The sequence below is a fragment of the Trachinotus anak genome, unplaced genomic scaffold, assembly GCF_046630095.1.
Source record: "Trachinotus anak isolate AG129_WGS33_773 ecotype Australia unplaced genomic scaffold, CSIRO_AGI_Tana_v1 ptg000016l, whole genome shotgun sequence".
In the NCBI taxonomy this organism is placed as follows: domain Eukaryota; kingdom Metazoa; phylum Chordata; class Actinopteri; order Carangiformes; family Carangidae; genus Trachinotus; species Trachinotus anak.
In genome coordinates this window covers 17,400,887-17,427,587 of record NW_027273867.1, presented here as the reverse complement: position 1 = coordinate 17,427,587, position 26,701 = coordinate 17,400,887, and the positions used below count along the sequence as shown (strand labels likewise).

The window sequence follows — 26,701 nt, the reverse complement described above, 5'->3', positions numbered from 1 at the left end:
TCATCAATATTCACTCCTGAGTATGATCCCAGATTCTTAGAGCCCAATCAATATCAAAAAGCCTCATCAAAATGATAATTTAAGCTGTTACTGTGCAGCTTCAACACATTCTTCCTCCCACTCAATCTTTGCCTTCCTGTCTTCTCTCATGCACAAAAAACTCCCAAATGGGATATAACTTCACGACTCCTGATCCTCTGTGCACACGTTGCAGGTCCTTTTGATTTACATTTGTATAGCGTAGCAGTTTAAACAAGTGCCACTTGAAACCTCTCAGAGGAGCTTACTCTTCCAGTCAGAGAAGCTTGAAGTGGATGTCTAAATTACATTCACCCTTTGGTCCCAAGGCCCCATTTTGGCAGACTGAAAAAAGCCTGAGGGGGATGTGGTTTATTGTTGAATTAAGAGCTACAGGGTGTTGCTTCAAGGGTGAACTTTTTTGTCAGCTGCAAAGGCAGATTTGAATTCTTCTTTGTGTCAGTGACGTTTATTCTGCAGCGAACAGCCCATAGTTCTGCAGGCAGATCACCTTGAAGCCTTGTCTAAGTGATTGAGAAATGAGGGTGTAATTCTGGAGTCAAATGTGCATTCTTCTGCCTCAGATATGATTTATGTCATCTCCTTATGCTGAGGTCTTGTTGTCCTTGTGCCGTGTTTTTGCAAACAAATAAAGCAGCTGCACTCACCACTGTCTTGTTCTCCCAGAAATATTACGGCAGGAAGTCATCGGTAGGCAGGGACGTGTGTCGGTTACGGAAAGCCTACTACAGCGCTCGTCATGAAGCCGCTGTCCAGATTGATGAGATCGTGGGCGAGATTGTGGGCGAGACCGCAAGCGAGGCCGACAGCTCGGATTCACTAGAGCGGGACCATGGCCACCACCACCATGGAGGAGGGCCGGGGTCCCACGACAAGGACGATGACGTTATCCGTTGCATCTGTGGAATGTACAAGGACGAAGGCCTGATGATCCAGTGTGAAAAGTGCATGGTAAGAAAAAAGGTGTCAGACACATACAACTGGATAAAAGCTGGTGAAAGCTGGTTTTTGTCTTACTGTGTGAAAGGTTGCACCTGTTTTAATGAGTGCGTTTCTCTTGAGACTTCACCTAACTTGTCAAGGAGATTTTTGTCATTTTTAGATAAAGAAAACAAGGATCATTCCAAATATTGATGGAGCAACCATAATTGTGAACCACTAGTCCTTGAGGAGTTTAATACAAATGTGTTTGTCCTCGTTAGTGATACAGTAAGAGTGAGTTGCAGTCAGTAGCAGTTTTTTTACTTTCATGTGACTCAACAATTTTTGTTCTTCTAGGTGTGGCAGCACTTTGACTGTATGCGGCTGGAGACCGAGGTGGAGCACTACCTGTGTGAGCAGTGTGACCCGCGGCCTATAGACAGGGTACATATGTCCCTTCAAACAACAGCTGTGAATACTGAACTTGATGTTTTCTGTTTCTAGGCCAAATATCCCACCAACTTCTTCTAATCTCGCTTACATGTGTTGTTGTCACTACAGGAAGTTCCCATGATACCACAGCCCAGCTACGCCCAGGCTGGCTCTGTGTACTACATCTGCCTCCTGAGAGATGACCTGCTGCTGCATCAAGGTATAGAAACAGTAGAAACAAGCAGTCATGAGCTCACAAATGCTCGGAAAGGTGTGGTCTCTGTAATTTTAGAGCAGTTTAACAGTCCTTGAAAATTTTGTTGATTTGACCTTTGTTGGTTAAATTTTTACTACTGACATGTTGATGTGGTTATAGATGCAACAGAGCACACCTATGACCACACCCATCACAGATGCTGAATGTGGTCGGTCCCATCTGTATATTATAGCAGTGGTGTGTGATTTTTAGCTACTTGTTGATAGCATGTCGCTTAAATCTTAAGTTTTCAATAGATAGAACATGATGATGGTGACGATGACAATAGTCCACTTAATATGTCCCAATGTTGAAGTGAATGAAATACAAAAAAAAAAGGTTTGCTGTGCGATCTTGTTGCCATTAAATGTGACTTGTCACTCAAGCGAGATGTTATACTATATTTATCAGGTGACTTTGGTGTAAAGCAGTCAGTTTCTTCTGAAGTTTCCCATTGACACTAACCTGCTAGTATCTGTGTGTGTGTTGTGTGCAGGAGATTGTGTGTATTTGATGAGAGACAGCAGACGCACACCTGAGGGCCAGCCTGTCAGACAGTCATACCGACTCCTGTCTCACATCAACCGAGATAAACTTGACATCTTCCGAATAGAGAAACTCTGGAAGAATGAAAAGTAAGTTCAACAGGATGATGTAAAGGTAGTGAGAAAAGTTAGAGGTAAAGCTGTAATTGCTTGTGATAGTTAAGTGCTCAATAAGTGGTGTCACAGTTTGTGATATGCTGACCATATCCGCTCTAACTCTAAAGGGGTGAGAGGTTTGCCTTTGGCCACCACTACTTCCGTCCTCATGAGACACACCATTCTCCATCGCGGCGGTTCTACCAGAACGAGTTATTCCGCATGCCGCTCTACGAGATCATCCCCCTGGAGGCAGTGGTGGGAACCTGCTGTGTCCTCGATCTCTACACTTACTGCAAGGGTGAGGGAAAAAACTATTTAAAAAATGCAGATCTGCTTGTCCGATCCCACGTGTTAATGTGTGTAATTATGAATAAGAAGTGGGACAGTGTTGATAAATGAAGGTTAATAATCCCATTATGTCTTAGATCTCAGTTTGACAGGCTTTAACCAACACAGTAGAACAAATCTACAGGCATTTGCTCTTCAAATATTTTATAGCGACATAAATTGCAGCAGTTCTTGGCTAATGCCAAATTCTTGTCTCCATGCAGGGCGGCCAAAGGGTGTGAAAGAGCAGGATGTGTACATCTGTGATTACCGCTTGGACAAGTCGGCTCACCTGTTCTACAAGATCCATCGTAACCGCTACCCAGTCTGCACCAAGCCATATGCCTTCAACCATTTCCCCAAGCGGCTCACGCCCAAGAGAGACTTCTCGGTGAGAGTGATGGGGGTCCTGACAGGGTTTGGGCTGCTGTGCTGGGATCTATTACTGATTTCTGTAACATTGAAAGATTTGATGAGAGTGGAGGTAATATTACAGCCCCTGGGCACCGTATCTTTCTCATGGGGTTGAGGCTGCCTGCAGCACAATCACAGACGAAGGTGGGGCTAACCAGGAACAGTGGTGGAAAATCACACAGGTTTATTGTTACATATCCAAACCACATAGTAAGAGCCTGCAGGGAACCACAAACAAAAACCTGTTTTGTAATTTTGGCGTTGTTTTTAGCATGTTGACAATTTGTTTGACTAATTATGCCTGTTGTAAATTGTAATGCTAACATATGATAGCAACCCATGCAGCTTTAACTAAATACTTGCAGCAGTTCTTTTACTCTGCAAAGCTGCGTTAAAAAAGTTCAGGTCTGTGTCAGGAAACTTAAATTAAAGGTGATTTTCCCAATCTTAATGGTTTTCATTGTTTATTAAACCTTAACTATCTGAAACCTCAAGTCATCTATGTGAAATGTTGAAAAGTATTTGGTAACGCTATTTGACCTGGGTATGATTTGGACATTTTTGCAGCCTCATTATGTTCCTGACAACTACAAGAGGAACGGGGGCCGCTCGGCCTGGAAGAGCGAACGACCCAAAGGAGCTGGAGGCTGTGAGGACGATGGCTCCCCCTGCGACCGGGGTGACGACTTCCCGCCCGAGGTGGAAGATGGTAGAGGGGTGGAGGATGACATGGACATGGCTCCGGAGGATCCTGAACTTCTTTCAACGAAGCCCAGAAGAATGGAACGAGAAGGGGAGGGAGACGAGGATGAAGAAGACGAGGAGGAGGAAGAGGAAGGGCAAGAGGTTGAGGAGCGCAAGGAGCTGGAAGAGGGTTCCACTGAGAGGATAGGAGAGCTGCTCGAGCTCCCATCCTCCTCAGCATCCTCGCCGTTACACCACCCAGCACTGGGCAGGAGGGAGGCCCAGAGGGAACGACTCAACAAAATTCTGCTGGATCTGCTGCACAGAACGCCCAGCAAGAATGGTGAGGGACCGGGAACAAAGCAGGGGGGTAGGTCCACAAATAAATGAGGGTTAAAGTTTCAGATCATTTGCTGTGACATTTTTTTTTACATTTTCATATGCTGACAGTATTACCAAAAAGTATCTTAATCTAGACCAACTTTTCACGTCAAATCTGTGGCTAATCTCACTGTTCGAAGTGAAGTCCAAAATCCAAAAATGAACTGCAGACACTATCTATTTTGAGTCAGTCTCATACACACCATCCTGCTGCCAAAGCTTGATCCTCCACTGATCAGTCTCTAGCCAATGGGCTACTTACTCCCTATTTAATGCCCAACTGTTACACAACAGTATAGAGCAACAGTAAATTAACTTTTTAAAGATTTACATCTTCAGAAGGAACCAGTGGGCAGACCAAAACACTTGGTTTTAGTCTTTTCATGTGTTTTGTAATTAGAACCAAAGATATGAAATATCACCTGCCTAATCATTTAAATGCAATACCTGCAGCTGCTTCAGTGAAACCCTTCTAATGGCACCACCGTGTCATGTCCAGCGTAAAGCAGCTGCAGGAAGAGCTGAGGAAGCGTTTACTGACAAAACGTGTCAAACGAGCAGATTGTGAAACAATTGGGCTTTTTATTTGTGGATGAAAAGTTGGAACAAGAGCAAAGGAGTATTCTAAAGCTTGGAATGGCGTAGATTATATCTCACAAAGGACAGACTTGAATTTACTAGCCTTCCTGCTCAGAATGACACCTGAACACACCTCTTTAAAGTCTAATAGGTGGTTTCTGAGACCTAAGACATTTTTGGGCACAGTTTTTCAGGCTTACCGTTAGAAACACTGTTTCTGACTCAGATTTTTGAGCACTTGAAAGCAGCTTGAAGCAGCAGTGACAGAAGAGACACCTTTGTCTGCCTTTACCTGTATTGTTTCTTTGATATAACATCCTGTGTGTCAGCTGTATCTATCCAAGCTCCTAATTCCCTCTTTCTCTGTGTTACTCCAACAGCCATAGATGTCACATATCTCTTGGAGGAGGGGGCAGGGCGGCGGCTACGGCGACGGACACTCGGATTCGGTGATTTCGTGGGGAGGAAGTAATGTCGCTACGTGCCTGTCAAGCACACTGCCTTTCACTTAGTGAGCACTCGGCAGAAAATGGAGAAAAAGCAAGAAGGGAAATGAGCATTGTCGGTCGTCTGACCATTAAGGACCACAATGCATCCCTGGGGGCCTCTTCCAGTTTACCTCTTCCAAGACTGTCATCTCAACTCTGAGAGGGTGGAGGGGGTTTGGAAGCGCTGACTCCATGACAATTTCAGCTTTTCAAGAGTTCTCAAGGAGCACGAAGAGAGAGCAGACCCAGACTTCTTGCTTATTTAAGTAGTATGATGCAAAACCTGTTTTTTTTTTTTTTTTTAAATGAACATAGGAGAAGTAACCCATGCACTTAAATGCATTGAACATTACAGACATGGGTAGATGTATTCCACTAGCAAGCATCAGAAATGAAAACCAGTGGTACTGAAAAGGGGTGGATAGAGGGGGGGGGGGGGTGGTGGTTAGTCCTTTCAGTCAGTGGGAATGTGAATGCTGGAGAATTGTTCCCCCTAGTGGGACCTAGCTGCAATGACAAAATGTATCAGATGAGAGAAGAACAGCGCCAGGACCGAGCGGGGGAAATGGTATAGTAGAAATGTAAGTTGAGCGGTGTGCTCAGATGCTGCTCGTGAGAAAGAGAACAGGGGTGGTGAACTGCACTTTTGGTACCATGGATATTGTGAAGCTCTGTGTAATGTATCTATAATGAAAACACACTAACACTCTCACAGTATTGGATGATGCAGTCTGAAAAAAAAAAAGCAAATTAAAAAGTCTATTATCTTTTCCCTGTTATACTGTAGTAACTCATTTAGGAACAGAAGAGGCCGGGGGGTATGTTTGTTTTTAGAGTAACGGGGGGCGGGGGATTGAGTGTGCGCTTTTGTCAGTCAAAGTGTCTTGTTGAGGTTTTAATTTTTATTTTCTTGTGAGGCAGTCAGCTTCGCCCCTCTTTTTTGAAGTAACATGATTCACCAGCTTAACTAAATCAGGCGTGGGGGGGGGCACTGGCTTTAACTGTAACGCCTTACACAGCCGTGCTCTCCGACTGCCTTGCGTGCGAGTGTGTGCGTGCGTACACACTTATTGTGTGTCTGTACTCTGCCAGATTTCTTGAAGATATACCTTTTTAAAAAAAAAATGAAAAAAAAAAATTAAGGGCTCGATGGCAATTAACAGTTTTAAGAAAACTATGGAAAACAATACTTAACATGAAATGTATCGTGATGGTCATATTTTCTTATATTCTGTGAGACGGGTGGGGCGGTGTATACTGTATATTGGGAGGGGAAGGGACTTAGGATCTTTTTTTGTCTTTAGACCATGTTCCTGGTTGCCATGGAGAATGTTTTAAAGGAAATAGGAAATGTGATATTTGATGAGATTTCTTTTTTTTCCCCCAAATGCCTCTGCTAAAAAGGGACAGCCTGCAATGTCCCAGTGCGGTAAACTGACATGAGACATGACGAGAATGAGACACTGACGGAGGGAGAGAGAGGGAACGGGAAGCTGTACAGTGCCAAGTTATGTAAATATATACACTTTACATTGAGGAGTGTCTCCAAAAGCAATATCTTGAAAATGGATTTTGTTTATTATTGTACTGTACAGGACTCAGCCCTAAATGTATTATGATTATTATAATAATGATAATATTATAATTTCTTCCGTTTGTATTACTATAATGAAGACACTTAAGCTCGGAGGAAATTGATTTTTTTAATGTCCAGAAAATCTCACCGTAACTGTCCTGACGACATAAAAACTTTAGCTGAGTTTTTGTTGCCTATAAATGAAATTCATCTATGTACTGCATGAGCGAGAAGAATGTCAAACGGACACAGAAGGCATTGGGACATGACAGTGACTCAGCAACGACACCTTTGTCACTGAATATTGTTAATAATATTACTTTTGAGGAGAAATGTACTCCTTGTCTTTTGCTGCAAAGTGTTGAACACTAAAAAAACAAACCAACATAAAAATGTTATGATATTTTTAAACGGTGACAGAAACAAAAGTAAAGCTGTCAGCCCAATATCATGTTATTATTTTTGTTTTTCTTTCAAATAGGAAATGGTTCCGTTTTGTGATAGCAGTCATTGTATGATGCTTGTACTTGTATTTGTGTGGTTTGTGTGATTCGTTTAGTTCTTTTTAGACAATCACAAAATAAGATGCAAGCATTGTAAATGGCAGACTGGCGGACATTTTGTGATGTGTACAGTTTGTCAAAAAAAACTTCTTCCACTCGTTAAAAGTTTGTAATTATGATTCTTAAGTCATGAAAAATGCTGTTGGTTTTTACTTTTTGTTTTATATTTGTTTTTTTGTTTGTTTGTTTTTTTAATAAAAAGCACTACATTATTGTGAATACACATGATGTTGTTGTGCTTTGAATATTCTTAAGGTAGTCGGCAAAAGATACAAAGATCAAGTCAAGTCAAATCAAAAAAGTTTAACTTTATTCATATCCTTAAATGAATTAGCATAATGGCGTGTATACAGTACACCTTCTTTGAAACTGGTTTGACTTAAGACAGTGGACTCTGTAGAGTGAAGCATTACACAGGAATGGAAAGAGTCTTGCTAATGTGATGATACTGGTAAAAAGGATAAACTGATAATCATACTACATTGCCGTATAGTTTTCACCTCAACTGTAACTGATAAGAAACTTGTGGATGAGGTCAGAATTTAAATTAATTTCAATCATTGCATTACTAGTCTGCATTTTATCTGTCACAGCACAGATACCTCTTAAGACTCTTACAAGCTATGAATGAAATTATGAATCATTGCCCCATCATCACACAGCTCAATATGAGATTTTGTCTTAAGAGAGATTTTCAAACAATACAGAAACACAAGGTTTGTAATTAGAGTCAACAATTAACATAAATCCAAAATAATACATCAAATTTATAATAATTTTGAAAAGAAGAGCTGCTTTTCAAGGCCACCGTGACTTGCCTTGGCACCTAGCGGTCAATTGAATACTCTCGCGATATTTCAGAATTGCATACTGATAAACGTCACTTCAAATGTTGATGCTCCGTCTCAGCATCGGCATTTTACCAAGTCGACATCGACTACTTAACTACTAACAATAAATTAACTACTATTTAAATATTTTACCGATGTAATAAAAAAAAAAACAAACAAAAAAAAAACTAAGAACGGGAACTGTCAAATCTCGCGTTGCTCTCGTAGTTTGGACTCCGTTGCCATAGTTACGCCAATGACGCTCAGGCAGCGGCTTCAGCTGACGGATCTGCTGAGTTGAATTCAACTTTGGGACACAACAATGTCCAGAAAGAGACACGTTAAAGAGAAACCAGAGAAGGGGAATGCTGAGGATGAGAAAAGTACAGGTTAGATGATCAGTCTTTCATCGGAGGCAGCCACGCAGCCGCTCCTGCAGTGTTAGCGCCTCACTAGCTGCCATTGATGAACTGATTTTTCAATTGATTTTGATCTATGAGTTATATTTTGTAAGTTATGATATATAATAGTATTAATAACACTAGGATTTGTATTTGTATTATTCATTTTGTAGCTTGCAATTTCTATTTAATCAATTTTAGTGGGATTTCTGTTTAAACAGCAGTTTAATGCCTCTGTAGAGAAATTCTCTGCATTCACTGTCTTACTTTAGTAAAAGTTCATTAGAATTAGCATCAAAATAGACTTAATGTGCCAAAGCAAAGGCACAAATCATGCAGAGTGGCCCATTTCAGAACAATGTATATCTTATTATCATATTATAATTATGAATGCTCATGTCAGCGTTGCATCTGGTAAAGGTGGAGTTCATTTTAATTACTTAACATACTGCTGGATAGATTAAATTTCCCTCCAGGATCAATAAAGTCTTAACCCAGAGGCACTGAAGCATTTACTCATTCATTAACTTTACTTGTATCATTGTCACAGTTGACTGGGGCCCTCATTAGGGAAAGACAGGATTTTAGATAATTGTTTATAAAAAAAAAAAGGAAACATTTTCAACAGGTATGAACTTTGGCCTTTCTGGTGTTTTTATAGGACAGACTCCAAATGAAACATTGCCTGCTCAGACCTTTGGTAAGTAACTTTATCCATGCTGTTAACCATACAACTGAGAGCTGTATGGTTCATGCTTGAAACCCACTATCCCACAGATGAATATCAGTGCTCAGGCAATGTGGACATTGACTTCCCTGGGCTTTGTGCTCTTCTGGACATAAAGGATATCCCAGCTGTCAGCACCAAGCAACCAGCCTCCTCCACCCTCACTGAAACTGAAGGAGGGGACGCAGGTAAATAACAGCTGATCTGAACAGCTTTGCATAAAAGGACAGTAAAGACGTCAGAACATTCACTATACTGGGAATATAACTTACATATTGTACTGTGCAGATTATTATATAGGAAATCTGAATGTGCAATAATTGTCCCTTTTATACTCTCAGCTTGAGTTCACTTGTAATCAACATAATTGTACCTTCAGAGAGCAGCCAGTCCCAGATAAATGCCACATCTTTCTGGTGTAAGCCATGCCTCCAAGTGGAGGTGGAGAATGAAGACCCCCTGAGCGTTAAGAGCATGAAGGTTTCTGGTAAGAACCAAACACCACAGAGAAATGTTCATAACCATATTTCACTTTTTACAGACTTGTCTAAGTTTCTGAGTGGTCTGCACCCAATGATAACCCCCTGTATTTAATATAGTGTGCATTTTTTAAAAATATACACAGGATGGAAGGTAGATGAGCAGCTTGCTAGAGTGCTACAGAAGATGCTTCCCTCCTTAAGCCAGCTACAGAGCCTTCAGTAAGTAATGAGCTGCTGCAGAGAGGTGTACTCCCATTACATGGAACAGGGTTACAGCTCTCACTGTTTTGTTCTCGTTTGTCTGTGTAATCGCTGCGTTGCAGGTTTTGGCAGGCGGGACTGACAGATCGAATGTTAATCTCCCTCATGAACACAATATCACTGTGCTCCAACCTCAGGTGGGTGGATTCTATTGTCATTCACACTGTGAGTCTTTGTTTTGTAGCTCCTTGCATCACAGTGGGTATAAATGAGCCTGGGCTGAAGAATAGAAAACAAAATTTGAGAATAAAAGGGGAGGGAGAACAGTGACAGTGTGTCGAACATTACCAGCCAAACACTGAGGGTTACTGATAAACCTCCTCCTCTTTGTTCTTTGTTAGGGTTCTGACATTAGAGGGTAACCCTCTTCCAGAGCAGAGTTACCACCGTCTTCTCTCTGAGGACAGCATGTGAGTCACCAAGCAGTTACACATTTCACATAGTTGCAACAGAACCTGTTCAAATAACCCCAGAAGCACAAACATGCCTGATTCATTGTGTGTGTTTCTCTGGTCAAGCCTCACTCACTTGTCCCTGCGAAATAACCGGATAGGAGACGAGAGCGCTCGTCTGATTGGGGCGGCCCTCTCGACGTACAGATCTTCTAACAAAAACCTCCTGTCACTCAACCTGGCATTCAATTCTATCAGTGATGCAGGTGCTGCTCATATCGCACAGGTATAACCTAGAACTGACTCCATATTTCCCCTATATGTTCCCCTCATGACCGCTGACATGTTGTCTTTATCCTGTTTTGCCTCTCAGGGCTTGCGGTTGAATCGTGCCCTGCTCTTTCTCTCACTGTCAAACAATCAGATTGGAGACTCAGGAGCTGCTCATCTGGCTGCGGTATCCATTTACATGAAAGATTTCGACTTGAGAGATAACGCATTTAAATCAGTGGTTAAGTTGTTTTAAATTATATTCTGCTTAGTGCATTATATTATCTAATTTAATAAGCATCCACTGCTCACCTCTTCCATCTCCAGATACTTGGCGACTTTGCTCTAACTCATGAAGAAGTTGTGGAGAGGAGGAAGCTGCTTCTGGAGAGAATGCAGTCTGTAAGTGTCTGGTAGTGTCTAATATTAATACCCCTCAAAATGCATCCTCATTGCTAAATACTAAAATCTGTTGTTGAAAACGTGAGAACTGACTAACATTAGTTACTTCACAAAACATTTTTTCAAGTAGTTTTTCAATGCTTTCAGCTCCACAAAGGAAATTCCAGTTACCTCCATGGCATTATAAGATGTTTTTTTTTTTGGTTCTATGTATTTTTTTTTCATGAGTAACCTTTTAAACACAATTTGTAATTCTCTCTAATGTGTTATATCTACAGTCAACTCAAGGAGTCGATTCTGACCAAACACCTGCTGACCAACTTCCCTCAGTACCCAGCAGCACCCCGGTGAACGTCAGTAAAGGGGAGAACAAAGGCACCTCCAAAAAAAAGGTAACATGTCAGCATTAGTGTAACTCCAACATATTTGGGGTGCTGTGTTCTGTTTATCTTGTATTATGGATTCTTGGTGTCTGTTAAATTACAGGAAGCGTCCAAAAAAGACGAGAAACCAGCCGCCAACAAAGACAACCCAAAGTCTAACAAGAAATGTAATAGCTTCCGTCACAGATGAACACTTGTTCAATTATGGTCTGACAGCAGGGGTGTTTGTCTTTTTCATGGCTCTCTCTTTAAATCTCTCCTAGCCTCTGATGGAAAGGCGCCTCAGAGTAAAGGTGGAAAGGCGGGGGGTAGAGAGAAACAACTAACTGCACAGGAGGTACCAGACACGTGTTTCTGAATGACCAAACACCATATGGACATAAACATGCACAGTACAGTAAACTCCAAAACTCCTTCACTTGTTTTACTTAATTATTTTTTTTGCAGCAGGATCAGTCGAGTGCTGCCCTAAATGAGGTTTGTCTGATGCAATTTTCTTTTGAGCCAAAATGTTGTTCTTGATGATGACTGTGATTTGATTACACAGTATGCTGCCATGCTCCGGTTCACTCCTCTCCTCCTCCACCAGCAGGTAGAGTTGGTGGAGATAAGGAACCCCCTGCTGGACGACTCGCTGCAGTGCAGGGACGGGCAGCTCTTTCTGCCTGGAAACACAACTCTCACCTCCCTCAACCTGGCAGGTCAGTAGCTGTGGTGTGAAAGAATGTGCAGCATCAATTTTGTTATGAATTCCTCTGAATCATTTTGCAAAGGTTTCTCTTTCGTCCTTTTAGCATGCATGGTGTTGTTTTCAGGTCAGGTTATATTTCTTACTCTGTGCTACATTGAGGGGAGAAATGCAATGTATAAAATTTTTTTTTTTTAATAGAAAAAATATCTAAGAAGTTGAAAATCTGAGATATATTTACATGTCACGTTAGCTTAATGAAATCCTTATTTCTGAAGGTGTTCTGTGCAGGCTGGTTACTCAGTTTTGGCTACTTCCCCCCCGGGGCTCTCGAGAAAATAAATGATGAAACCTTATAAGGACTTTTGAAGATTTAAATGAAATGTTTATGTTGTGTGTTTGTATAGGAAACAGAATCACAGAGAAGTCGCTGCCTCTGTTCCTGAAGTCACTGGAGATGCAGGGTGAGGGAGGAGGCCTGCTGCGTCTCTGTCTGCAGGTGTGTTTCACCTGACTCAGGTCAACACTGTATGACTGGCTGACAATGCTTTATTCTAAATTAACCACTTTTTTCCTTCCATTTATTATCTATTAAAGTAGGATTTAAGACTGAAGTAGATGTCATCCCAGTGCTTCCATGTAGTTCTGTAGCGCTATGTTTAATGTTATTTTCACTAATTTAGGATGTTTATTATTTTTTAAAATTGTATTAAGATTTTGATTTATATTTCCATTTAACAGTGGTCTACCATAAAAATACCAACTTTTAATGTGATTTACAGTGTTAACAGTTGTGGAGGAGTATGAAGATAATATATATGCTGACTTCTGATCTTCCTCTCTTTCAGAGAAACCGCTTCCCACCAGAGTGTGAGTCCTATGTGAGGATAGAGGAACTGATAGCACTCAGACCTAAGAAAAAAAACACCTCTGAAGAGACAGAAGAGGGGGGACAGGGGGCATGAGAACTGACATCTACAGGCTTATGTATACCTTTAATTTGTTATGTAATAATAAAAATACATATATGTATCTTGAGAACGCAAGATGAACAAATGGAAGTATTATCTATTATTGTGGTAGATAAAAAGGCAGTGGCTAAACTGGAGGACAATGTGGTTCATTAAAAAAAAATCCAGATGCCTGTTTACAGATCCATTTTACTGCTTTGTTTTGCTCATGGTCAGAATTTACACCAAGGACAAATACTGAGATAAATATAAATGATTCAGTTTCATATTATCTCACTCTCACTATCTCATCTCATTTTTAATAAATGTATGATTAATCATATTATGTAGACATATGTGATATTGAGAAAACCTAGGGCTTTTAGGGTTTGTAATTCTGCCGGGCCACGGGACCCTCAAAGGAAATGGAAATATGAACCTTTTTAGGTCCAACTCTTAATTAATTGTTATTTAAGTGTACAATAATTTATATACAAATTATTGTATATAAAAAATGATTGGGATTGTTTATACCTTTTGTCATTCGGGATTGGGGCGTATATCTAAAAGTTATATTTGATATTCTTAATGTATTTCCTTACTTGCAAGCTGCGTAGCAAAAAGAAATATATGAATATATATATTTTTTGGTGAAAATAGTAATTCTCGTTATGAATATTAGGACATTTGAGGAAACAGTTTGAAGTAAACAAAAATGTAACACCAGTAAACCTTGTCTGTAGTGAGCAGGGTGGAGTTTTGACCTCACCAATATGGCCGCCGTGCTGTCTGAAAGTCGTCATATCCGGGCCGTGCTCAAAGGCACCGTCGATATGAAGCCCTCGCTTCCGGTGAAGCCTCCTTTTCGGCAGCGGCTATTTCCTCGCCAACATGCCAGTGAGTATCCACAGGCCACTGCAAAATGACATTTTAGCCATTTAGTCGAGCTCGGTAGAGCCACCACACGGCTCAACTTTTACCTAAGAGACTAGCGACCGGACTGGAGTCGGTTTTAGAGGCTTTCGTTGAGTTTTTGTCCCAGTTTTCCCACAAATAATTGTGCACGTTTGAGCGCATTGCGAGCGCGTTGTGACACAAGATGGCTGCGCACACACCGCAAACATGGAGCCAGTTCAACGGGGGATCTGAGCGACCTCAATATCGGCAGTCAGGGTTTTCTCTGGCTCGATGTTTTTCTTAGGTTGAAGCCTAGATTATTTTAGCACTGATCTCCAAATATCTGAAGAGTCGCCCGCGATTGGTGAAAATACGCAGCCTGCGTTACCTAATCCAAGAAATGTAGGCCGGGCGAGGAGCCTCACGTTTAGCAGAACTAAACTGTGCTAACACAACATTGACTGGTTTGCTAGCTAGCCAGGTTCCACATATAAACGACCAAGATCCAGCCTTTTTTTTCCCCCTTCTTTTCATACAAACTGTGCGTAATCTTTCGTTGTAGTTTTGACTGATAAGAGTTGACGTTTTTCTGATCAGGTCCTCAAACGTTTCCTTTTCCGTTTTCCTCCAATGCAGCTCGCAAAAGACTTGTTGCACCCATCCCCTGAGGAGGAGAAGAGGAGGCACAAGAAGAAGCGTCTTGTTCAGAGTCCCAACTCTTACTTTATGGATGTGAAATGTCCAGGTACAGTTTTTCCACATGCGGATGCAAACAGATTCTACCACAATAATTCGCCTCAGATTGAGAGTGGTAACCTGTGTCTTTTTTTCCCTCTAGGATGCTACAAGATCACGACGGTGTTCAGCCACGCTCAGACAGTCGTGCTGTGTGTGGGCTGCTCAACAGTCCTGTGTCAGCCCACTGGAGGCAAAGCACGTCTCACAGAGGGTCAGTATTTCTCGGCAGTAGACGCGTTACTAGGGTCTCGTACTAATGTAAAGTGTAGTCAGTTGCTGCCTGTGCACTTGACTTTAGATTTTGTGGAATCAGAGGCCGTATGCCCATTTCTGGCAGTTGCTGAAATATGGTATGTGTTGCGAAATGCACAATTTGTGTTCACTAATCCGTGCAATGTTCGTTCACTTTCTCAAGGTTTAGGTAAACAGGCCTTTGTCGAACAGGGCAGAGCTCAAAATGTCAGAGCCCTGCTGAAGCGTGCGGCGCCATTGTGATGCCTTAAATTCGCTTTCACACATCAGCACAGATGTAATTAGTTTTTCCATACCAAACCTAATACTCTGAGACAGACGAGCCAATTAATAGCTGGTGTTTGAGGACCACCTTTGCGTTGCACTCAGTCCTTTTCACTGAGAACTGGAATAAAACTGAGTTCTCCCTCACCTGCATAGAAGACGCAAAGTTGTCTGATTTCACGTTTTATTTCATGTAGTGAACTGGTTGGTGTGTGAAAACTTCATCATTGAAGAGCCTCACACTTGGATTGCATTAAACATTGAGCAATATTTAATCCAATATCCTGTTGAAGTAAGTACAGGATTAAAATGCAGCACATAAAATCCTGATGCTACAACTCAGTGTATGACACCTGATCAGGATCCTGTCGACAGCTACTGACTGAGAATAGATTGTAAAACTTGACTTAACTATCACGTCATTATCTTATCAGTGAGAGTGACAGGTAACAGATTTAGCTAACATACCTCAAGTTCCCCTGATTCTTTTGAGACTTCAAACCCTAAATAAAGTGATTAGCGTGAATGAATTGTGTATATAGTGTATGTGACAGCGGCCGCACTGCCAAGTGACTGGACTTCCTCTATCGTGGTTTTCCAATCTCATTCCAGTGCCAGATCAACCTCAGTAAGCAGAAGGGTTGAGCTAGACCACTGGCTCCCCCCTTTCGAATGCTGAGAACAAACATTAGCTCTGTAGTTGCTGAACTGTTCAGATCTTATTGTTTAATCTCTTAATTGTTTTCAGTTTTCTCGTCAAACCTGCCATGTTAGAGCCTGGTGTTGCATTAGTGACTTATTTCCACGCACAGTAAATGTAAAAGATGGAAAGAGATGTCGACCTAATCAGTCACATGATGCAAAGTCTGGTATCAGCACTGCGCGGCACAATGGGAGTGTGCACTGCCTGCAGTATTTCTGTACTGTAAGGCTTCTCTTTTGTCAGCAGCGGTCTGACTGTCATTGTCTCTCCTCTGGCAGGGTGCTCATTCAGGAGGAAGCAGCACTAGCTGTTCTCCCCGGAGCTGAAGGGGAGAGGAGGGGACGGACCGGTTGATATCAGCGTCTTGACCCGGCGGTCTGATCTGAAACAAGACCTGAAGATGAACTGGACAGCAGATGAAGTTTCACTGTTGGTGTCCACAGATCGGTTGTTGCTGTAACTCCACCCTCCAACCCTGTCTCTCTTAATAAAATATTGTTTTGGCTAAAAGAACAGTTTGTGTGTGGTTCCTTTATGGTTATTACTGTGCAAGGTCTGTCAGACATGTAACACACAGGCAGTGGTCTTTATCATCTTCATTATAAAGTACTGAAGGAAGAGAATACAGAATTATGAGGATACCATAAGTCTTTAAGATTGTATCTTTATTTCACAATATCAGACTGTATTTAAATCCTTCCAGTTTTTATTGAATCAGAAAAAAGCATTTACAGATAAAGCTACTCACTGACAGCGGAGTGATCACAGTTTAGGTTTAATTGGTTGATTTATGCTGCAATTAACAGTCATGTAGTATTGATTAGTCTAATTTCTGTTCTCCATTAATGAATGATTAGTTTGTTTATAAAAACCTAAGAAAACAGAAAAATTGCCGATCACAATACTGTAAAGCACAAGGTGATGTCTGACCTACTGCCCAGAATATTCAGTTCAGTAACATGGATTCTTTTTGAAAAGGTTTATCAGTTAAATGTTCACAGTTTGGTTGCAGGTCTGTTTTTTTTCTGTCATTCCAGGAAAAATTGAAAAAAAAAAAACCTTAATGAAAAGTGAATTATGACTAATTTCTACATTTTGGTTTTATGGTGTTTATGCTACAGAAAATGGTCTATCGATTTTTAATAAAATTTTTCATTACATCTGTACAGCCTTCATCTTGTTAGTCACACTTATTTGTCCACCTCCGAAAGAAAACTGTCCAGATGAGATCATATTAGCTGCATCATAAGCAGATGGGTCCCCCTGGAGCACTCAGGTCTCCATCACCTTCCTCAGCCTCTCTCTACCTGTCGCCTCCGCTCACACTCGCAGTCTCTGTCTTCACCTCCCTCTCCCTGAGCAGGTGGCGGATGGAGGAGTTCTGCGTGGACAGGGTGCTGGACAGGAGTGGCATCAGGCTCCTGAAGCCCTCCCTCAGCTCCTCCACGTGCTTCTCCAGGCTGTGGATGTGTGAGTCCAGCTCCCCCCTGCAGGCCTGCACCTCCGACAGCACGTCATACATCAGGCTCTGCATCTGCGTTGGGGTTGATGACCACGGTGTCGTGTGTGGGTCCATGTGGAGAGGAGAAAGAAAACGCATCAGGGGATATTAGATGCTACTTTGCTGAGGCTTTCACAGGATGGGAGTTTAGAAGATGTGTTCACTTGCCTCTCTCACCTTGCAGAGGTCCACCAGTGTGTTCCCCTGGTCTGCAAGTATCCTCTTCTCCATCTTTACTCGACGCAACCTGGGGACAGAATGGTTTAGTTTTAGATGCTGCAGAAGAGAAAGTTAAAGGGTCAGTTCACAGACATGACCAAGGGAACAGCCCATAAAAAACAACATACCGTCAACAGGTTTTAAAGGGACTTTGGTAGGAAATAGGTAGAAAAACAAAAATAAAGCAGCTTACAGTGAGATCTTTGGTTTACACAGAATATTTGACAAACTAATTTCCAATCATCTCAGTGTCACCTGTGGCCAAAAAAGAACAACTGCAGGATAATGTTAAAGGCTAAAATGTAGTGCAACAGTAGCACAAGTAGAAAACTGTCTATTACACAACAACATCTACCTAAACATAGTTAATATTAGCTGGCATTAGCCACCATTAGCTACTGGACATACCCAACCAGGTAAAGTTGGAGCAGAGTGTATTGAACTGAGTGATCGTGAGTTCAACTTTCCCACACAGTGTTCCACTACAGGGGGTAGGTACATTTTGTGATTTGGGTGAACTCGCTCTTTAAAGTGGCTGGCCACTAAATTTCTATTAGAGGCTTATAAAGTCTGTTAGCTCACTTTGGATTTGACTAACTTTCTATAATTTGTCATTTTCTCCAGATTACTGCCCAGTTTGGACTAAATGTTATTTAAATAAGTCACATTAAATGTCCTTTATTTGGACAGGTTACCCAAAAATCTGAAATCAATCAAAGATATGTGACATAAAAATGTAGGAAAGAAGTGAGGTTGTGTCAAAAAGTGTTCATTGGTAAAACTTTTTATTTTCACATATGGGCACTGCAAACAGAGATAGATAGAAGATATGCATACAACTTAAAGGCATTTATATAAGAATAAAAGTAGTAATGCTAGGCTTTAAAATATTATTATTATCACAACATGAACATATGAAATGAAGTGAGAAGGCGGCTTTTCCTTGCACTGTGGGCACAAACAGCTTTATATTAGGGTTAAGTGTCTTACTGGTGGATGGCCAGAAGTAACTTCCTCTGGTGCATGCGGACTCTGGTGTGATCTCTTTCCCTTGACAGTTTAGTGCGTTTGTAGATAAGCCAAGTCTCCCTCAGCACATTTGCTGCAGCAATTTTTATCTGGGGAAAAGATGTAGAAAAATCACCCAGGAGAGATATTTTATATTTATGCACGTAACCGCAAAAGGCCGTTATTTACTGCACATGCTGAATAAGACGAATTCAATGGAAAAGTGTTCTGCAGTCATTTCATCTTAACTTTCAAACCTGATTTTTTTTAAAAAGAGAGAGAGAAATCTGGGATTATTCTGCTGTTTGCTGTTGTTTTAGGCTTTTTTTCTGATGAGTAAAAAATGTCGGTGTCTTACAACAGGACAAAGTCACATAAATCACAACAGTATCAGGTAAACAAGTTGATTTGTCCTGAAGAAGTTGAACTTATTTCACTCTTTTTCTAGATTTGTACTTGTTCTGCAGATATTCTGATGTCAGTGCACACACAGATCTGTATGTCGCTGAGTGAAATGAGTTGATATGTGGTATCTAAAGTGTGCGAGTGAAAAAACTGCACACTGTAAGTTGTTATGGTGAACAATACAACAACAAAAGAGAGACGCTGGTGCTTACCCTCTTGGAGATGTGGGAGTCCATCATAAAGTTGTGAACATGTTTCTCTGCTCTGGTCAACTCCAGCTTCCTGGCAACTACGGCCACCACCAGGACTGTGCAGCCTGCTCCCTGTGAGAGACAGACTCGGACGTTTATGATGTGACTGGCATTCAGAGGTTGAATGAGTCTGTTGTTAGTGTTTTGTTTTTCTGGGTCAGTGCACTATGTTCTTACCATTATACCAGTAAGGAGGCAGATGCTGCGTCCACAGTAGGTGTGAGGCACCACGTCTCCATAACCAATGGACAAGAAGGTGACTGAGACCATCCACAGAGCCTCCATGTAGTTGCTGCTGAGGTCTCTGTAGTTATGGTGTCTGAATGAATACAAAAGGCTCATTGTGTTACTAAAGTAAAGCTTGATCTTGCCATGAAAGTCACTGTTTTCATGCAGCCTATATCTTGTCTTTTTCTAGTCTTTAAAGCTGCTTTACTCAACTTGTCTGAACATTATTTGTCTACCTTCCCATTACTGATGCCCACTCTGAGTATGCATTGCATTTTGTGTAAATTCAAATTCTGGTATAGATCCATTAAAACGGACGAAGATTGGATTTGTTGCTGTGTCAGAAACATTAAAGTAATACCATATAAATGCCAATATTTGAATGACATTTAATATTAAATATATGGGTCTTGAGCACTGTAGACACCCTTTTAGTTTCCGCAGTGGGCTGACAAATCCTCACATACCTCTCACAAACATGTAAGCCCCACGCTGCCACAATCCACAGAGAAACGCTGAAAATCATCAGCACAGTGCCGGGGTAGGTGGTCATTAGTGTTTTCCCCACAAACCGGGTGTTGAAGTGTATCTGAAGATCACAAAGAGGATGATATGACATCATAATTTTGACTGTAGGGGCCTATTTAGCTAGACTATTTGGGATAGCACCTGTCAGCTTATGATTATATAATACAGAGGAGGTGAGGGATAAGAAAAGTTGTTCTCAATCTGGCTTGAAACATGGATAGTAGGTTTGGCATTGCAGAGGAGAGACAAAGGTCATTTTTTTGTCACTCTTAAATAGCAGTAATAAGGGAAGGGATTGGCCGGGTGGATATCATCAACTGTGGAAAAGAAAGCATACAAGCAAAGGAGAGCTGGCGAGGGGCATAATCAGCATGTGAAACCACTGGGGTTCATGGGAGCAAAACTGTGATAGTCACACCTCAAGTGTCACACGTCTACAGACCTCTTGCCCCACCTAGACATAAGACATAAACAGATGTGCATGAAAGCCCAGCCCAGAGTAGTGACCTTAACATCCCATGAATCATGTCCCATAGCAGGTTGCTGCGACTGCCACAGTTTTTTTTTTTACAATCATATCAAAACTGACATTTCCCTCCTCTGTTTAATTTCAAAGCGTTAAGATCTTATCACAGTATTATCCAAGCCAGTTAAACCCAAAGCCTGATGCTGAATAGAGCCCACAGGTGACCTCCCACCTTGTTCAGCGCTCCGATGCTGCGGGATGCGGTGTCAGTGAAGAGGCGGCTGTGCAGCATCATGGCCCGGCCCAGCAGGTAGAGTCTGAGGAACATGGGCAGAGCCAGGATGATCTCCAGCTCCGTCTCTGACAGCGACAGGCGAGTCGTGGTGTGCTGGAAGTACGCCAGCAGGCCCACCGGGTAGGGATGAATGGCCACGGCTACCAGCTCCAGGGCGATCAGGGCCAAGCGTTCAGTTGTCATGGCAATCCGCCAATCCTCTGCACCAATGTCGTGAACATAGAGCTACCAGAGAGAAAGAGAAACTGAGCACTGTTAAGAGCTGGTGTACACAAATCAGTGGGGTCACAAGATGATTTATGGAATAAGAGAAACAAAACAAAAAAAATAATAATTCTTTTGCAAAATATTACTTTTATCTCTTCAGACCTCTAAAAATCCCTCAGAGCTCAGGCCACATGTCCACACTAAGGCCATAAACTGTGATAAGAAGACCACAAGCAGATTTTGCTTCATTATAAGGGGCCACAGGAGAAAAATATCAGGAACTGCTGATGCAGAAACCTCAGGGAAATTGGGCTTTAAAAAAAAAACATTCTGACTCTCAAAAAAAAAAAACAACCAAAAAAAAACATTTTCAGCAACTTCAGCCAGCAAAATAATTATTTAAAAAGGGAATAAAATGCAAATGTGGCTGCAGGAGAATATCACTGCTGGAGGATTTGGGTAAAAGGACTCCGATTATGTAATTATGACCAGATAAGTTAGTCACCTGCACCTCACAGCAGTGGTACGCTATGATGAGGCCGACCAGGATGATCGTAGACAAACTGATGATGGACTTGAGTGCAAGGGAGTAGATGGAGCTCTGTGGGAGACACACACACACACACACACACACACACACACACACACACACACACACACACACAAACAAACATGACATCATTCTCAGCTGGTGGCTGTTTGTCTTTGCAATACTTAATACATGAAATGGCATCAGTGATCCTGTGTAATCTTCTAATCTTACATAGATTTAAATAATCCACTTGCTTGATATAATGAGCATTATCTTATGGACATACTGCGCATTTCCCTGCAGTTGTTCGTAGATCAGTTCCCATAGCAACTTAACAGATTTTCGAATACAGCCCATATAAAGATCGTGAACAGCTAAACACAATGACAGAAAATGAACTGATTATTCAAAATGTGATTTCTTAGACAGTAAGACTTTCTGAAGAACAACCAGTGAGGGGCTCTTCAGAATAGGTGATAACTGCAGTTGTACAGTGGGATTTATTTCCTTTAAAATCTTTTTTTTTGTCTGTTGAAAAACTTTTACAGCCCAGAATTACATTTCCATCTCTCACAGGATTTTTCAGGGCTTTTGCCTGTTTTTCCTTTCACTCTCTGACCTTGCTGTAGACGCTCCAGGAGAGCTCTGTTTCCATCACCATCATCACCACCCCGAATATCCCCACTGCCAGGGCACAGTCGCTCAGACGCTGCCTCCTCAGAAACAGAGCCCTCCTGCGGACCAGCCGCCAGCCGATGCTGTGGGTCTTCCAGTAGTGGTCGTCCTTGCCATCCACCTTGTGCTTTGGACTGGGCTGAGGACTAGGACTGGGGTTTGGACTGGGACACTCTGCTCCTGGCAGCAGGCCTTTGGCCTCACACAGGTTCTGATGATACTGGGATGTCTCATCTGGCAGGGGGTCGTCATCTTTGCTGGTGATGATGATCTCAGGGAGACTCTGGCGATTATGCATCTCCAAAGAGACATTCCCTGACTTGCGGCGTCCTCTGCCCTCAACATCCTGGACGTCTAAATGTGACCTGCAGGGGCCCTTAAAGGGTGACCCGCAGGGAGAAATGGGGACGTCAGTGAAAGAGGTGACTTTCTCCTGGAGTCTGTGAGATCCTGCGTTTTTGGCTTTGCACTGGTGATTTCGCTCCTTGTTTTGTTTACTACCCCCTGACCTTTTCTCACATTTCTTCTCTTTGCCTTTGGCTTTATCTCCCCTCCTGTTGGAGCGAGGTGAAGGTGTGGGATACAGGTGGCCATTGTACAAAGGTGTGGTGGCCATGGCTTGGGTTCTGTCGAGCCACACGGTGCGATCGGCTGATGTTTGGACTGTGTGGTGTATCCCACACTGCGGAGAGCAGGCCTGAGGTGGAGGAACCACCCTCGGTGGGAGGAGGGGGCGCTGGTCTTCCACCTCGTCTCCATCCACCGCCGAGTTCATAGAGGGAGAGTGCTCCATGGTGAGAGGGTTTAAAGGTGAAGATTCACCAAATCTGTTTAAAAGGGTTTGGGCAGAGATGGACAGATAATAAATGAGTTTCTTGTATCTTTAGTTTTGCTCATGCTCATTTTTTCTTAATTCTTAATTGTTTTCTTTCACTGTCAGTCACATGATTTTGAACTGATTTTTGAATATCTGAGAAGCAACAAAATAATATCTTGCCATAATTTGTCCAATCACAAATGTTTCTTTCAGTACTCAGAAATCAAGATTTAGTCACAAGCTTCATTACACATTCACTTCACCGTACTGTAAGCTCCTAACGTTTAACAACAGCTCCTTTTATCTTTATTCTTACCTTATCAGTCAGGTTTTCCAGTCTACACGCAATCTGCTATGAGGATGAAAAAAAAAAGCCTTAACTCTTATGTAGACAACTGTTTTATCTGCTAATTCCCAAAAGTATTTTAGTATTTCAGTCTGATGGTGCTGAAGGTCACATCTGCCTGAATCACAAAGAGATCCTCCAAGTAAAGTCCTGGTGTAACTTCCGAAGACACAAACACATCACTTGCATGAAGAAGACATTATGAATTCATCAAGCTGCAACACCACAGAACTCCGGTCTGATCAGATCAAAAATATTCCACACGTCCTTGCTCTTCATCTATGAACTTTCCAACAATCCATTAGCAGCCTCAGCATCACGGAGCCCCTCCCATAGATTCAGGCAGAGGTTATGAACTTCTCCTGCATATGACGACAGATGATGTAAACACCCGTAGATATCCATTACATTTTCAGGCCTTTATTCCCTCGTTTGTCTGTGTTTCCTGCTTTATGATTGTCCACCATCAGGGCATCTTCCTTAAAGCTGGAGGGGCTTAATGACTGGCAAGGACTCTAAGTTGCAGATGTTGCGTGGAGCAAAGGAAAGAAATGAGTCATCTGTCAGAGGGTTTTTTTTTTTTTTTTTTTTTTTGAGCTGGGATTGGCAGCTTTTCTCCTCCCTGTGTGAATGTGAGGACACCTGCTTATACATGTGTGCCCTGGTGTCAAAAATCAGCCTGAAAAGATTCACACTGTCTGATAAGAAATACTATTGTATAATATTTGATTTATAATTTTATAAAATTGTGTTATTATTATCATGGGGAAATTTCAAGTAGATTCCACAAACTTGTTTTTTTAATTTATTTTTTAAATTTTTTTAAATAAATCTAATCTTCAAAAGAGAATAACGGTCCTTAGTATCAATTCAGGAGATTAGTATTGCAGATTAATCAAGTGAGACAGAGATCTGATACTTATGAGCTTATGAAATATCAAATATGTCACCCCTTAACCGAACAATATGCGCAAAGCAGGGAGGAGTATTAAGCATTAAAGTCATAACAATGACATTCAGCCTCATTTATTCATCTAAATCCTTGTGACAGATGGGTGTACAGATAATAGAGCTTTCTCCAAATGGAAAGACCCAAGAAGCAAATGTTGGGCGGAGTGCATCCGGATAGCAGCAGGATATAGAATGGCATTATTTAATCTGAAGATAACATGTACTTAAAGATAGATAGAGGGAGAAGGAGGGTGGTGGGAGGGTGGGGCTGTGACTGTGTACAGGTGGGGGAGCAAAAACATGGTGAAAGTCTGGTCAGCCAGTGTGAGTTTTACTTCCTCAGACATCCCTCCAGATGTAAAATGGATTAATTATGCTAAAACTACCCAGGTCTACTCTGAGACTTAGCCAGATGCTGCTGTCTGGATTTTTTGTTTTGATATTCTGCAGACAGGGAGCTCCCAACAGTGTGCCTCGGTGCGTGACTGTCAACACCAAACCCTTGCGGATGGTATCTGGTAAACACAGACTCTATCTCACATCCTTGCAGGGAACTAGATTCTAAAATATGAGAAGTAGTTGGCTGAAATATAAAGCAAAACCACTGCAAAACCGGCTCTACTGTGGTGATAGGGACTATAAATGTTCTTAAGTTATGTCGTCTTTTTAATAACAAGATGCTGAAAGGATATATGCACATCTGCAAGGTTTCAAATTAATTCAAGCTTCCAGCCAAGTGCTTGTAAATCCTGGCTGCTGTAGCTCGTAGCTAAGTATGTCAATTCTTCTTGTCTCTGTGGCCGGTAGCCAGCACGGCTTCAATTAGTCTCTTCTATAGCAAATCATCCTTTGGCTGCTAAGATAGTGAAATTAAATCAGGATATTTAGGGTCCGTTAATTGCTGTGGCTGGTAAATGGCAAATCTTCTTCATGCCCTGAATCGTAAGAGTACCACCCTGACCATCTTCTGGTCAGGATATTAATTGCTTCAGTTTGATCTGTAGAGAAGCATTGGTCAAAAGATAAACAGGCCCCAATGAGCTGCAAACAGCAGTGACACAGTTTAATGCTTTAAAGGTTAAAGGTCATGATTAGGGTTAGCGTTTGACATATTCTTCTTTGCTTTCTTGCCAAGAGTTAGATGAGAAAATTGGTACCATTCTTATTTCTGTCTGTATCCCCAGTTTGTGCCCAAATATATTAACATGACTTTAAAATAACATAGTTGAGTATTATTTTGACTGAAAACACATTAATAAATTTGTGAAAGTTTGGTTGAAGCTGTAAAAGCAAAGACATATGTTATTTACACCTATCACGTCTGTTTGAAGTAAGAAACAGAGCCATTACCTGGGAGACTGGTTAAAAACCTTTTCATTGTGCAGCGAACAGGATGTTTAGAAAGTCACTAATCCTACATTAAACGAACAAGATACAGTGTGCTTATTATTGAGCTTTAGAGGTGGACACAACCAAGCAAGCTGTTACCCCCTGTCTGTATGCTAAGCTATGCTAACAGCCTCCTGGCTGTAGCTTCATAGTTGGTGAGCAAGACATGAAAGCCAGTGGATCAAAGCTACATTAGCTGCTACTAGCATTACCAACCTGATTCCCTTGACAGAACTGTGGGTGGTTGAACTGCATGGTGGGTAATATAGGCACCAGATTTTGACAAGAAAAGAGTGGAATAAAGAAAGTTATCTCTGATTCTGCTGCCTCATTTTTGATCCTTTATTTCACAAATCAATTCAAGGGTCACACAGTGTTGTAAAGGTGCAATGCTAGATCCTTGGAGTACTGTCATAAGATTTCTCACAGTACAATCTACTGGATAATGATGATAATATTTTTGTCCCGCTGCTCCTCCAGGGGCAGGATATAACTGTCTTTTGTAAGTGAACTTTATCTACTCAACTCCATTTAAGACAAAAAAAAGGCCCCACTGACAAATCAGACGTCACAGCCGAGTGGATGTCTGTGCTGGTTTTGTCGATAACACCCTATTAAGTGGAGGGGACGTGTCAGCGTAGGAGAGGGCCTAATCCAATCAGCGGAGTAATTAAAAATACACAGCACAGCAGCCCTGATGGCTGCATTGTCAGGGGCGGTATTCAGCATTTAGCACAGAGACGGATGAGCTGCAGTCATGCCAGGACAGAAAGATGGTCATCACTGCTGCTGTGCTATTAGAATAACAATCACACATCCCCCCCAAAAAACAAAAAACCCAAAAAACATAAACAAAAGATTTGTGGCACTATTATACCGTATTATTTTTCACATGATAATCCTCGTTGTCTTTCTCCAACTATCATCATCATTGATATG

The 26,701-nt window shown here is 41.7% G+C and overlaps 4 protein-coding genes and 1 non-coding gene across 11 annotated transcripts in view; 4 read left to right on the top strand and 1 right to left on the bottom strand.

Annotated features, from left to right (window-relative positions):
• The window catches only part of ash1l (ash1 (absent, small, or homeotic)-like (Drosophila)), a 29,940-nt gene extending 22,413 nt beyond the window's left edge, over positions 1 to 7,527 (top strand). For 2 of the 3 annotated variants that reach the window (XM_071501015.1, XM_071501016.1), the window contains exons 20-27: positions 706 to 990; positions 1,318 to 1,404; positions 1,522 to 1,612; positions 2,145 to 2,283; positions 2,418 to 2,590; positions 2,844 to 3,010; positions 3,601 to 4,087; positions 5,058 to 7,527. In XM_071501015.1, coding sequence (XP_071357116.1) covers positions 706 to 990; positions 1,318 to 1,404; positions 1,522 to 1,612; positions 2,145 to 2,283; positions 2,418 to 2,590; positions 2,844 to 3,010; positions 3,601 to 4,087; positions 5,058 to 5,149 — 1,521 coding nt within the window. In that variant the 3' untranslated portion in view covers positions 5,150 to 7,527. The remainder of the gene's footprint in view (positions 1 to 705; positions 991 to 1,317; positions 1,405 to 1,521; positions 1,613 to 2,144; positions 2,284 to 2,417; positions 2,591 to 2,843; positions 3,011 to 3,600; positions 4,088 to 5,057) is intronic. The other variant, XM_071501017.1, reaches the window with a different exon arrangement.
• Positions 7,528 to 8,342: 815 nt separating this feature from the next.
• On the top strand, positions 8,343 to 13,515 carry lrrc71 (leucine rich repeat containing 71). 5 transcript variants are annotated; one of them, XM_071501021.1, is made up of 17 exons: positions 8,343 to 8,523; positions 9,197 to 9,235; positions 9,313 to 9,450; positions 9,642 to 9,749; positions 9,888 to 9,963; positions 10,068 to 10,142; positions 10,347 to 10,415; positions 10,524 to 10,683; positions 10,771 to 10,854; positions 10,995 to 11,069; positions 11,348 to 11,461; positions 11,556 to 11,619; positions 11,716 to 11,789; positions 11,903 to 11,929; positions 12,045 to 12,153; positions 12,548 to 12,639; positions 12,989 to 13,515. In XM_071501021.1, exons 1-17 carry the CDS (start codon positions 8,457 to 8,459, stop codon positions 13,103 to 13,105), a joined length of 1,488 nt encoding a protein of 495 aa, XP_071357122.1. In that variant the 5' UTR covers positions 8,343 to 8,456; the 3' UTR covers positions 13,106 to 13,515. The 5 variants fall into 5 exon arrangements, with proteins under 5 accessions (XP_071357122.1, XP_071357121.1, XP_071357120.1 ...); XM_071501020.1 differs by having other exon boundaries at positions 8,344 to 8,523; positions 12,042 to 12,153; XM_071501019.1 differs by having other exon boundaries at positions 8,344 to 8,523; positions 11,900 to 11,929; positions 12,989 to 13,514.
• Positions 13,516 to 13,837: 322 nt separating this feature from the next.
• Positions 13,838 to 16,457, top strand: rps27.1 (ribosomal protein S27, isoform 1). Its single transcript, XM_071500489.1, has 4 exons — positions 13,838 to 13,987; positions 14,624 to 14,732; positions 14,826 to 14,936; positions 16,223 to 16,457. Exons 1-4 carry the CDS (start codon positions 13,982 to 13,984, stop codon positions 16,249 to 16,251), a joined length of 255 nt encoding a protein of 84 aa, XP_071356590.1. The 5' UTR covers positions 13,838 to 13,981; the 3' UTR covers positions 16,252 to 16,457.
• On the top strand, positions 15,799 to 15,928 carry LOC139634702 (small nucleolar RNA SNORA35). Its single transcript, XR_011694039.1, has one exon. It is a non-coding gene; the product is annotated as a small nucleolar RNA SNORA35 (small nucleolar RNA).
• Positions 16,458 to 16,613: 156 nt separating the features above from the next.
• Positions 16,614 to 23,069, bottom strand: LOC139634173 (small conductance calcium-activated potassium channel protein 1-like). The gene is made up of 9 exons (XM_071500488.1): positions 22,204 to 23,069; positions 21,558 to 21,653; positions 20,783 to 21,070; positions 20,024 to 20,145; positions 19,506 to 19,647; positions 19,290 to 19,400; positions 18,655 to 18,782; positions 17,623 to 17,692; positions 16,614 to 17,478 (listed from the first exon to the last, which is right to left on the bottom strand). The coding sequence occupies exons 1-9, from the start codon at positions 23,050 to 23,052 to the stop codon at positions 17,248 to 17,250; spliced, it is 2,037 nt and encodes a 678-aa protein (XP_071356589.1). The 5' UTR covers positions 23,053 to 23,069; the 3' UTR covers positions 16,614 to 17,247.
• Positions 23,070 to 26,701: the final 3,632 nt, after the last annotated feature.